This window comes from Vitis vinifera, chromosome 17, assembly GCF_030704535.1.
Source record: "Vitis vinifera cultivar Pinot Noir 40024 chromosome 17, ASM3070453v1".
Taxonomy (NCBI): Eukaryota; Viridiplantae; Streptophyta; class Magnoliopsida; order Vitales; family Vitaceae; genus Vitis; species Vitis vinifera.
The window spans coordinates 19478149-19491574 of record NC_081821.1 but is presented as its reverse complement, the minus strand read 5'-3'; the positions used below and the strand labels follow the sequence as shown (position 1 = coordinate 19491574).

Here is a 13426-nt window from a genome sequence, read left to right as displayed (position 1 = left end):
CTCTTCCAAGATATTAGATTACCTCCAATAAAAACATAGTACCCTGAAGTGGAACGTCTATCTGTGGGTGAATCAGCCCAATCTGCATCTGTGTAATCAACAACCTGAGTATGACCTCTGTTCTCGTACAACACACCTTGGCCTGGTGTACTTTTAATATATCGAAGAATGCGGATTACGACATCCCAATGGCTATCACATGGTGACTGTAGGAATTGACTAACAACACTCACAGGAAAAGAAATGTCTGGACGAGTGATGGTGAGATAGTTCAATTTACCTACGAGCCATCGATATCTCCCAAGGTCTCCTAAAGGCTCCCCCTGTCTTGGTACAAGTTTGACATTCGGATCCATAGGTGTGTCTATCGGTTTACAGTCTAACATACCAGTTTCTTCCAGGATGCCTAAAGCATACTTCCTTTGGGAAAGGACCACACCGGAACTAGATTGAACTATCTCAATTCCCAAGAAATACTTGAGTTTCCCCAAGTCTTTGGTCTGAAAGTGGGTAAAAAGATGTTGCTTTAGTTTCTGAATACCATCTTGATCACTGCCTGTAATGACGATGTCGTCCACATAAACAACTAGATAAATACACTACCCCAAGGAGTTATGATGATAGAAAACTGAATGGTCTGCTGTACTGTGAAGCATGCCAAACTCTTGAACAACAGAACTAAAACGGTCAAACCATGCTCGAGGAGATTGTTTCAAGCCATATAAAGAACGGCGTAACCTGCACACTAAACCAGACTCCCCCTGAGCAACAAAACCAGGAGGTGGTTCCATATAAACTTCCTCAGCAAGATCACTATGAAGGAAGACATTTTTAATATCCAACTGATAAAGAGGCCAAGAACACATAGCAGCCATGGAGAGAAGCAAGCGAACAGAAGCAATCTTGGCAACAGGGGAGAATGTGTCACCATAATCAAAACCATAAACCTGAGTATAGCCTTTAGCAACTAAGCGGGCCTTAAGGCGATCAACCTGACCATCAGGACCAACCTTAACTGCATAGACCCAACGACAGCCAACTGTAAATTTACCAGAGGGTAAAACAATAAGATCCCAAGTGCCATTAGAGTGCAGAGCATCCATTTCATCCACCATTGCCTGTCACCAGCCTGGTTGGGAAAGAGCTTCATGGGTGCTCTTTGGAAGAGAAACAGAGGATATAGCAGAAACAAAAGCAGAATATGGTGAAGATAATCGATGATAACTCAAAAAATTATAAATAGGATGAGGATTACGAGTAGAGTGAGTACCTTTCTGAATAGCAATGGGTAAATCATCAGGAGAAGGCAGAGCCGGGGCAGGAGAAGCCGAAGGGATAGGAAGTGAGTCAGCAGGTGCCTCAGCAAAAGGGAGAGGAGCAGCAACACGAGGGCGACGATGATAAACCTGAAGTGGTCGAGAAGGCACAACATCAGATGGGGAGACAATGGGAAGGGGCAAGACTTCAGAAACAGGAAGAGACTCAGAAGTGGTGGAAAAGAATGGTGAGTCCTCAAAGAAAGTGACATCAGCGGAGATAAAGTATCGATGAGTCTCAAGGGAATAACAGCGATAACCTTTCTGAAGTCTGGAATATCCCAAGAAGAGGCACTTCATGGCTTTGGCGGAAAGCTTGTCCTGTCCAGGAGTGAGAATATGAACAAAACAAGTACAACCAAAGACACGAGGAGGAAGGAAATAAAGTGGTTGGTCAGGGAAGAGAAGGAAATGAGGAATCTGATCATGTAAAACAGAGGAGGGCATACGATTAATTAAATAACAAGCGGTAAGAACAACATCTCCCCAAAAACGAAAAGGAACATTACTATGGAGGAGGATAGTACGAGCTGTCTCAACAAGATGTCGATTCTTGCATTCAGCTACCCCATTTTGTTGAGGAGTATGAGCACAAGAAGACTGATGAAGAATCCCATTATGAGACATAAATAAAGTAAATGGAGCTGAAAAATATTCCCTGGCATTATCACTACGTAACACACGAATAGAAATATTGAACTGGGTCTGGATTTCAGCATAAAATTTCTGGAAAATAGAGAATAACTCAGCTCGATTTTTCATTAAAAATAACCAAGTACATCGAGAATAGTCATCAATGAAAGTGACAAAATACTGAAATCTTAAAGTAAACGCAGTCCGACAAGGACCCCAAACATCAGTGTGGACAAGCTCAAAAGGAGACTTTGCCCGATTATTCAAACGCTTTGGGAACGAGACACGAGTCTGTTTCCCAAGCTGACATGACTCACACGAAAGCGACGACAAAGTGGAAAAACGAGGGACCATCTTCTGGAACTTGGAGAGACTAGGGTGGCCCAAACGATTGTGAATGAGGAGAGGAGCATCAGTGGAAATGCAAACTGTAGGAGATGAATCCGAGGTGAGGTGATAGAGGCCTTGAGACTCACGTCCTATGCCAACCGTTTTCCCCGTACTCCGGTCCTACAAGGTCACAAATTTATCAAAAAAGGTAATAGAGCAATTAAGAGTACGAGTGATTTTGCTGATGGAAATAAGATTAAAAGGACATTCAGGAGTATAAAGGATAGAAGTGAGAGGTAGAGAAGGCAGAGGAAGGGCCAAACCAATACCTTTAGCTACAGTTTGAGAACCATTAGCTAAGGTAATAGTAGGTAAATCAGAGTAGTAGTAATAGAGGAGAAAAGATCCTTATTACCAGATAGGTGATCAGAAGCTCCAGAATCTAGAATCCAAGGTCCAAGAGAAGATGTGTGGATAAGGCAGGTAGAAACATTACCAGGCTGGGCAACAGAGGCAACAGAAGCCTGAGATGCGGAGGAGCTCGGAGGCTGAGGCAGCTGAGAATCAAAGGACTGGGCCACATGGGCAGTGCGAGGAGGCCGTCCATGTAACTGATAGCAATGATCGCGAGTATGGCCATGTTTATTGCAATAGGTGCAATGAGGACGTTGGCCTCTACCTCGGTTACCACTGCGTCCTCCTCGAGAGGTAGTGTGAGAAACTAACACAGAAGAATCTGAAATGCTATCAGATGGCAAAGTCTGAGTGGACGAGATACGAAGGAGGCGAGCAAACACATCATCCAAGGACAGAATTGATGAACTACCAAGAATTTGATCGCGGACAGGCTCAAGATCCGGACGGAGGCCAATAAGAGTAAGGACCATGAAGAACTTATCAAGCTGTGTTTGTTGAGCCCCAACATCAGGAGTAAGAGGCATCACAGTCAAGAACTCCTCCTTAAGAGAGGCAATCTGGCTAATATAAGTAGATAGATCCAAGTCCTGTTGGCTGATATGGACAATAGCAGAAGCCACCTTATAAAGATGCTGGATATTATTCGTGTATAATCCTTTGGCCTGAGTCTAAAATTTAAAACAAGTTTTGTAGGCTCGAAGATGAAGAAGGATCTTAAGATCAACGGATTGCCATAATACACTACATAACTGGGCATCTATCTTTCTCCACTATACGCGCTCAACCTCAGGGATATCTGTCTCCTGTGTAACCAAGTGATCCTCATATCCTTGTCCCATAAACCAAAGTTCAACAGAGACAAACCAAGAAAGATAATTTTCACTGCCAACCAATTTCTCCGAAGTAATCATAGGAGATCCAGATATGACAGAGGAAAAAATGGAAGTTTTAGTAGCCATATCCACTTATTTGGAGAATGAAGTATATTTGGATCGAAGAGAGCCCTAATACGGCTTCAGATGCGGCTGAAGAAGGAAAAATCAAAGAATCGCCTGTGTGAGAGACCAAATGGAAAAGAAAAACAACCGTGGCACCACCGGAAAGGTAGAAGAACACTTCCCAAGGCACGTGCGGGGATTGGGGTTGAGAAAAAATAGCCGGAGGACGCCGAAAAAATTGTTCGAAGGGCCTGCGGAGGCAAAAGAACCCCAAAAGAGGCACGTGCAGGGCTCGGATGGTAGAAACAGGTATGAAGGGTGGCTAGTCGGCGTCAGGCGAGGCTGGAGGAGGAAGCGCGTCGCCGGAAAGTGGCTCACGCGCGCTCACGCGCTGGCGCGTGACCCTAATGCGCCGGCCGGCCGGAAAGACGCGCGTGGCCGGCGCGTGGGTGGTTTTCTGGCTCCGGTGCTTTGGGAAAAATTGGAGATCTCCTCCAGGCGCTCCTTGCGGTGTGGGAAAAAGACGTCACCGAAAAAGTTCGCCGGAAAAGTCACCAGCGGTGAATGTTTTCTGAAGACGATTCGACTGACCGGAAAGCGTTTTCTGACGACGATTCGACCGATCGGAAAGCTTTGGGGTTTGGGGAAGGTGACCGGAATGAAACACGGTCACAGGAAGGTTTCCCGGAATTGATGACTCGGGGAAACTGGAAAGAATTAGGTTTTCTCCCTTGGCTCTGATACCATGTTAAGTGAGAGAGAGAAGAAAACCTTGATTCTCATTCATTGTGTCTACTTACAATTAAGAAAATATATATATACAAGGCTAGGAGTCCTAACTACCATACATGTGACCTATACTAAAAAGGAAAGATTGTACACTATAAATTTATTATATTCAACAGAAGCTAGCCCCTAAATTTGTGGGACCATTTCAGATTGATAAAAGAGTTAGCCTGGTAGCATGCAAGTTAATATTACCTCAATAGCTGTCTCACGTACATGATGTCTTCCATGTATCAATGCTAAGGAAGTGTACTCCAAATCTGACTTGGGTAGTTGACTTGTAAGATGTTTAGAATTTCAAGTTCAGACCACACTTTAATGAATATACATCTTATTTGAAGGGAACCTTTTCAAATTTTGGAAGTTGAGAAACATAGGTTCAAGAACAAGGTGGTCCCCACAGTCAAAGTGTGGTGGCAACACCATGGGATATGAGAAGCCACTTCAAAACCCGAGGAAGAAATGAGGGAACACTATTTGCAACTCTTCTATAATTTTTTAGGTAAGTTCATTTAAATTTTGGGATGAAATTTCTTTTAGGAGGGTAGGATGTAATTATGGGGTAATTTAGGCCACGTCGAAATTTCAAGTTTCAAAACACTTCTAATTAGTGATGATTAAAAAGTTAAAAATAAATAAATTTGAGAACATGTGTCAAATTTGGATTGATGAAATTTGAAGAATCTTAGTAGTCAACCAAAGGAGTTGAATTTTGTATCATGTCAACTTTAACCTAGGAAATTTCTTAGGATTGTAGAAATCGAAATTTACCTAAAAATAAGACTATATATATATATATATATATACACACACTAATGTTCATCCAACCATTGTAAGTGGCTTTGTTGTTTAAAAAAGAAGAAGAAGAAGAAGAAGAAGAAGAAATGGGGGAAAAGAGAAAAAAACAAAAGGGGAGACGTTGCAGGGCTTTGGAAGTGGGGAGAACGTCGCTCGCCTTCGACCGGTCATTTAACCCATCAAACGACCTCCATTTCGCGTGAAATTTTAGGACACTATTCAATACAAGGAACATTTGTACAAAGCCGAATTTTGATTTCAACAATTGGATTTTCCGATTTATAATAGGATGGTTTAACCCTAAAACTTTGATTTAGTATTTTTCTTGGGAAAAAAAAATTATATATTGTGTTGTTGGGAGATAAATAGATGTTATTTGTGTTATTTGAAATATGATTATTGTTATGGATATTTTTCTTTGTGATTTACGAATTCTTTTGGAATTTTTGTAATGTTTGGGATAATTTAAATGTAGAATTGTGTTGAGTGTTAGAAATTTTTTAGCTTGTTGGGAATAAACAAAATTTATATTATTAGGGTATAAATTATGTATCTGTTGACATATAGGTTATTGAGAACTATTCATGACATTTGTGGTGATTTAATTGTAGAAAAATTGTTGTGTTGGGTTTTGGAATTTTTGAGCATGTTTGGATTAAATAAAAATTCTGTCTTGGAAAAATTGTGAATGATTATATGTAAAGTTGTTGCATTTCATATGCATCAGGATTATGTAAAGGAAAATAAAAATTGTTGAAAGGTTGCATGAAATGGAAAAAGAAAAAAAAAATGAAAAATGATAATGAAAAGTAAAGGCATGTGAGAGGCAAATTAAGAAGAGAGTGAGATTCCTAGTGTGAAAGACACAAAGTTTACCTCAAGAAGACTCCAAATGAGAAGTGTATTTGAGTATGAACGCGTATCCTTCAGTGAAAACTCGGTAACAAGAAGGCATTGTATAACTGTGTGTTACATTCTCACATGCATTTTATTTAATTGTTAAGAATTATTGAAGTGGTATGATTAGATCAAATAAAATATTTGGGATGTTAATTTTATGGGTGAATGTTTATGTTGTGAATTCTTGAACTATAGTGATACCAATTAACCCTTTTAGGTGTAAGACACCCTACTAAGCAATGTGAAAATGCTTATCTATTCTTTCTTACAACTTTTTAGATGCAAATATTACTCTTGAGGACCAGCAGGTAGAGCATGGAGGGCTTCAGGATGCCTTGGGAGGTTTTGGAGCAGCTTAGAAGGCTTTTAGTATTTATGTTTTGTTTATTTGGGACTTGTACTAGTGAGACTATTAAATTATATATTTGTACCAGGACTTTACTTTGATTAAACTTGCTTAAGCTGATGTATTATTTTTCTAGACTTGGATTAGAGACTTTGTTGATATTTCCTTTCTCAAGTTGCACTTTAGTATTGATTATTACATTGGTGAATTGGAACCTTAGTTGGAAGAAGACTTATGTGATTTATTTATAAATAAAAAAATAAAAAAATCAGGGTGCTTTGGTTGACAGCTTGGATTCGGAGAAACTCTTAGGATCAAACCTTTGACGTGGGGTCACGGGTCAAGTTTTAGGTTGCCTGGAATTTGGGTTGTGACATTTTTTGGAACCGGTAACATCCTTCTCTGAGACACCTGTCTTTCACCCTTTTTCCATCCTTAAGATGCACAACCTTATCAAGAACAACCTCTAGACTCTTGATGTCAACAGCACCTGCTGGATTCTTGGGCTTCTCAATAGAAGCAAGAGCTGTATCTTTGACCCGATTCATAGGAAGTGCATCTCCTAATGTCATTTCTTTCTCGGTCTGAGCTTTTTGAAGGCACCACTGACTACTCATTCCTCATAGTAGAGCAATGACTACCACTACCACTAATAGCACCCTACCAGCCATATCACTAACAGCCATCCCCTGATGCAGTCTCCCAAACTCATTTCCCAGAAACAAAGAGTAGAACGAAAGGTATGGTTAACAAAAAAACAAAACAAAACAAAAGAAGCCCTTCAAACCAAGCACCATTTCATGAATAATCCATGTGCTTAAAAGGGCGGGTGGAAAGAAACCAAGACTAGATTTAAAAGAAGAGAACAAAAATATGATCACAAAGGCATAAAATGAAGCTAAAACTTATAAAGATTATTTTGGAGCCAAAATCAAGGTAAATCAATGACAACACATCCGTGAACAGCTCAAAAATCCAACAAAAACAAGCATATAATCTGGTATTCATGCTCAGTCAAACAAATAATCCCCAGATATAGTAAGAAAAGAGAAAGAAATCATGTGACAGAGCCATGGCAGTCATATCTGAGGGTGCTCCTTATGGGCAATGTTGGTTTGACTGTAAGTAAACCTTCTCTTCCTTCAGCTCAAGTAAGATTCACCAGCTCCAGCGCCAGCTCCTCTCTTGTTCAATTGACCTGAAGCTCTTTCCTCTCTCAAAACGAAAACTTACTCTCAGGTGACTAGCAGCGAAAGGCTGTACCTCCTCAAACGTGTCTCATTCTCAGAGTTGGCCCAAAAAGTGTTGTTCCTCCACTTTCCCAGGAGAAGCTGTCTCATACCAGCTGCTAAAAAACTACCCCCCTTTTCTCAACAAACTGCAACCAGAAAATAAAAATGCTTTCAAGGTGAGCTCGCCTAGCCTGCCCAAGTGTGTCTCCTACAAGTGGCAAAAAGTGACGAAAAATAGGGGTCTACACTATTTTTTTTTTTTTAACATCTTGAATAATCCTGAAAAATATATTCGTCACCATAAAAGTTTGGATTATTTAGTGTGCTTTTTGACACTTTTCATTATTGTTTTTAAAAATAGAAAGTTGGTTTAGATATACTTTTCATTTATCGTTTTTAAAAATAGATATAATGATAAATTTTGTATAAAAAAAAAAGAAAAACTTTAAACTTCTCATGCAAAAATAAAAAATAAATTATAATATATCCTTAAAAAAAAAATTAATTTGAAATAATAAATTCTTTTAAAAATTTCAATATAAGTTTTTAACATTTTCTTATTTCATTTAAGAAATGTTATTAATTTTTATTTAAAAAACAAACAATAGAGAGCATATCCAATTTACCAATTAGTATGAATGTAACAAATTGATATCTATTTAGTGTAAAAACAATAAGGTTAGTGAATCTTAATTCTTAAACCCAAGTCCTACCCAGCCAGTCTTAAGTCTGATTGAGAGGAGAGGAAGCAATTTCTTTATTGAAATAGATTATTATTTATTATGCATGCAGGTATGATAATAATAATAATAAATACTTAATTAATTAGTATTTACAATTGAATGGCGGTTTCAAGAAGGGGCTTATTTAAGACAGTGCCAACTGCACCCTTGACCAGTTCAAGTAAATGACAATCAAGTCTGTACTATTTAGAACAAAAATATTTAATTCTGCTAGTAGTTATGAGTCCATGAAGTTGACAGAGCCTACGTGGCAGTGAATTTTCTTTGTCAAAATAATAATAATAATAATTATTATTATTATAATTATGACGTATAAAAAAGTATTACGATTATTTTAATATTTAAGTATTTATTTTTATTTTTCAAAATTGGCTTTGGCGGAGGGAGAGGAAGACCAAGGGTGGTTTATATAATTTTCATATTTAAATTTCTTTTTTTTTTTAAATATATGTACAAAAAGTGGTGGTTACACTGACACAAGTATATATTAATCTTTAATAAATATGAAATTTATTAAAAGGTCTTTAATAAATATGCTTTAAAAAAAAAAAATCTTTTCTTTTAGCATCCAATCAGACACTGCGGAGGATGAATCCAGAGCAGGAGAGCCGAGTGACCAAGAAAGAAGGGGGGATTTGAATTCATAAATGAGATAACAAGAAAGAAAAACTAAAAGTAAACGATATTTAATGTTATTGCAGTGTTGTCGACTTGTAGTCGCTCATCATCTGCCCCCGGGTCAGCTTCCAGGCAAAAGCCTCCAAATGTAAACTCCCTTTTCCCCTCTTCTTTCACAAATTATTCTCTTTCACACTTCATTATCCTCGTCTTCATCTCCTTCTTCTTCTCAACAATTTAAAAACCCCATCAGAAGAAGAAGCAGAGCTTATTCAGTGGGATTTCCATCTCTGGGTTGCTGCTGCTTTTGTAGCCTGCATTCACTTCGATGGACAACAGGTTTGCTACCAGTTTTTTCTTTTTTTCTTTTTTTCAACTTGAATTATGGGTTTGATCTCTACATTCATTTTGAGAGCTATGGACCCATTACGTATTTCTTCTTCTTAGCAAATTTCACAGCAGAGAAGAAGAAGAGCTTAGGTCCTGTGGTCTCCATGTCTGAATTCATGCTTTTCTAGGCTGCATGTTTTCCTCCTTCAATTTTCAGCTTCTTTTCTTTCTTCCTCTCTTCTGATTTTATACTAAAATCAACCCATTTCCAGGTGTTTTTTTAGTTCAATTATGGTTCTTGATTATGAATTTTGTCTGTGTATGCTCTATAATTGCTTTTGAAGTCAAGTGAATTATGGGTTTGATCTCTATATACATTATAATTGCTTTTAGAGCATGGAGTTTGCTTATGTTTAGATATTTTGTTCCATTCTTCTACAAATGATGCTTTCCAACTTTTGCGGGTTAGTTTTTCATCATTTTTCTCCTATCAGTTTATAGTAAAATCTAACCTATTCTATTTTCAACCTGAATTATGGGTTTGGTCTGTATATGCCTTGATGCTTCTGAAGCACAGTGAATTCTGGATTTGATCTCTATATATATTATTATTGCTTCTAAAATGTGGAATTTGCTTGTGTCTATATGTTTTTTTTGTCTGAATTAGGGGTTTCATTTTTCAGATACTTTTGTCTCATTTTCTTTTTCCTTCTGAACAGGAGCAGTAGTAAAATCGAACCCATTTTGATTATGGGGTTGATTTATACATCCATGATAATTGCTTCTAAAGCATAGTTTATGGGTTTGATTCGTATTCCAATTTTAATTGCTGGTAAAAAGTGTGGTGAATTATTGGTTTGATCTCTATTTATATGGTAATTGCTTTTAAGTATTGTGAATTATGGGGTCGATATATATAGATGTTATAATTGCTTTTGAAGCATTATGAAATGTGAATTTTCTGTCAGCTCAGCATGCACTTCTTCCAAACAAATTTCAGAGCAAAGAAAAAGAACTTGTGGATTTCCATGTCTGGGTCGCTGCTTTCTAGCGTCATTCAGTAGTATGGAAAACAGTGTGTTTTGTTCTTTTTCCCCTTTCAAGAAACATTGACATTTCCTTGTTTTCTTTCTTCAATTTGTATCTTTTATCTCATTATGTCTTTGTAAATAGGTTTCTATTTCCATTTTTCAACTTGAATTATAGGTTTTGATCTGTACACGTGTCACACTTGCTTTTATAGAATGGACTTTCCTTGCCTCAAGGCAAGTGTTCTGTAGTATTAGCAATAATTTTAAGACGAATGGTAGCGTGAATGATGTGGGCTTTACAATGCTTAGCTTATCTGGACTTGTAACTAATTTATGAGCTTGAATTTTTTCTTAATTTTCTTATTTTATTAAGCTTTCAAGTACTTCTAATATGCATTTGTGCTTGTAGATTGTTTTATTTTTATTTTTGTTTTGTAGGTCAAAAGTATTAGAAATGAGTGATCTTGAAAAAGATGAGACGCCAATGCTTTCAGACGCTTATTCACAATATTTGGATAAACCTAGGGTTTCTCACTCGGATAGACTTACCTCTAGAAATCGGAGTGCATCCAGTTCCATTCCTATGAACTCCATGGAGTCCTATCAAACTGAAAGCAACCTTGTAAATCATACTGGTCCCTTGAGGAATGAAAAGAAAACTCCGTTCATACCAATGAGTGGCCCACTGTTAAAATCTGAGGGTTTTTTCCCACCTACTCCTGGTGTACGGGGCCACAGAAAGGCAGAGCCAAGGGCAGAAAAATTTCCTTCATTTAATGGAATGGAATGGAATAATTGGCCCCATAACAACTATGCTGGAAAAAATGAACATCTTCTGAGGTCTGGACAGTTGGGAGTATGTAATGATCCTTACTGCACAATATGCCCAACACATTTCATTGACTCCAGACAGCAAAGGAACTCAAAGGTCTCTTTCTTTGCTAAGCTTCTGGCTGCCTATGCTATATTTTCATGTCACCTTCTTTTTACGCTAAAAGAATTTCAGATTCTTAGTTGCATTGAATGTGGAATCTTCAATCTGGATAGGTATCATGTTGTGTAAGTTTCATGATGGAATTTTAATTATATTTGCTCATTTGGCTTCCACTGAATGCAAGTAAAATATGAGCCTAATTGCATATCAATGCTCCAAATTATGGCTTCCTCGCTAAATGAATTTTAAGTCCTTTGATTTAGTTTATATTGCATTACTCTATAAAGTATATGCATTAATAATTAATTATTGCACTTGTAATATCTCATAGAACATCTTGAGAATATGATGGCATGTATGGATTGATCCAGAGAATGTTGATTTTCACTTTATTGAATGATTTTCCTTTTGATCCATTCATTTTGATTTTCTTGAGAAGATCAATGATATATTTGGATTTGGAAAGGTGTAGACCTATTGAGTTTTGGAATGCTTCAACTGCTAGGAGATGCTGAAGCTCAACTAGGCTTTTTAAGTGCAAATGCCTTGTGGAGGTAGTGACAATTGACAAGCTTTGATTAGGCTCTTTATTGTTTCCTTTCAGTGAGATATGATTAACATGGATTAGCACCAGTATTAGTTGCTTATTGGATTTGAAGATGAAAAGTGAAGTGTTTTAGTGGGAATTTGTGAAACCTAATTCAATAAGGCTAATCTAAGTTTCTCAAATGAGGCCTTGGGTGACAGTTTTAGTTCGTACAATACCGCATGTAATTTGCCCACATGTCTTTATTTGTGGGACTCTATGAATCTTGGAGGTTATTCCATGTGAACTACTTATAGTGTACCACTTAAAAAAGCATCCTGCACTTATAGATGTTTGATGGACCATCTTTTATTCACTGGCAACATGACTCCACTTAGATTGTTGCAGGTTTTATTACTGGACTGAAAGTTTCTAAGAAGTCAGTATCTGGGGCTTGATGAAACCCTTTAGTATTATGTAACAACCCACTCTTAACCGTGTAGATATTGTCTACTCTGAGCATAAAGAGACCCTCACGACTTTAAAATGTGTCTATATGATTAAGAGGAGTTTATATTTATATAACGTTAAGAATTTTCTCCCTTATCGAATATGAGATATCACAAACGCCCTCCTATGCATACATAATGTCCTTGATGTATCCCACAAGATTGCGGGACCAAACAGAAAAATACCCCCTATGAGGCTAAACAGACTTCCACACTGAGGTCGGGGATCAACTCTAATACCATTTGTAACGACCCACTCTCAACCGTGTAGATATTGTCCACTCTAAGCCCAAAGAGACCTTCACAACTTTAAAACGTGTGTACATGGTTAAGAAAAGTCTATACTTATATAGTGTCATGAACTTTCTCCCCTATCCGATGTGGGATATCATATAATCAATCATGTTTTATGGCTTTGCATTGTACCATCTGGGTTGTAATTGACTTTGAACACCCAATTTCACCTAATCATTGTTAGTTGTGAAGAGTTGAGGACAAGATCCTAGGTTTTGTTTTTCATGAGAATTGTGTATTCTTGCAACATTGCTTCCCTTCATTTCGGACTCTATTGAGCATGTTTGACAACGGTAGGCTTGGAAGGTGATTAATTCTTTCAAGAGGATGTTTGATTGTGATGTATAATTTATGTTGAAAAATACTTGCCTTAGTTGGCGACTTTGGGATGAGTTGAGTTAGATGGTTGTTGGGCTGGTGCATGAATAATGGGTATTTCTAGAGTGGTAATGGTTATGGAGTGTACTGATTGTTGGTATCTTATATCTATGCAATGGAAGCAATAGCAATTTTAATAAAAAAAATGATATTTAGAGTTAAAAAACTAACCTTTAGCTTTGGATGTTCCCAAACCTTAAATTCTAAGTATTGAAGAATCAAATCAATGTCCTTGGAAGTCTTGTAGATCCATGATCTTTCACCCGATGACTCAACCTTGTTTCTTAGTACACAAACGTTGGTAGTTTGGGAGAGTGGAGGCTAGGGCTTTCTCTTTTATCTAGATTGTGGAAGTCAAAAGTGATGA

General features: G+C 37.6%; 1 protein-coding gene across 5 annotated transcripts in view; it reads left to right on the top strand.

Moving 5' to 3' along the window:
• LOC100257953 (probable cyclic nucleotide-gated ion channel 20, chloroplastic) overlaps window positions 1–13426 on the top strand; it is a 173716-nt gene that overhangs the window by 14629 nt on the left and 145661 nt on the right. For 2 of the 5 annotated variants that reach the window (XM_059734164.1, XM_059734165.1), the window contains one exon: window positions 10857–11346. In XM_059734164.1, coding sequence (XP_059590147.1) covers window positions 10857–11346 — 490 coding nt within the window. Of the gene's footprint in view, window positions 1–8994; window positions 9397–10856; window positions 11347–13426 lie in introns of those variants that run through there. The other 3 variants (XM_010665640.3, XM_010665639.3, XM_019226509.2) reach the window with 3 other exon arrangements.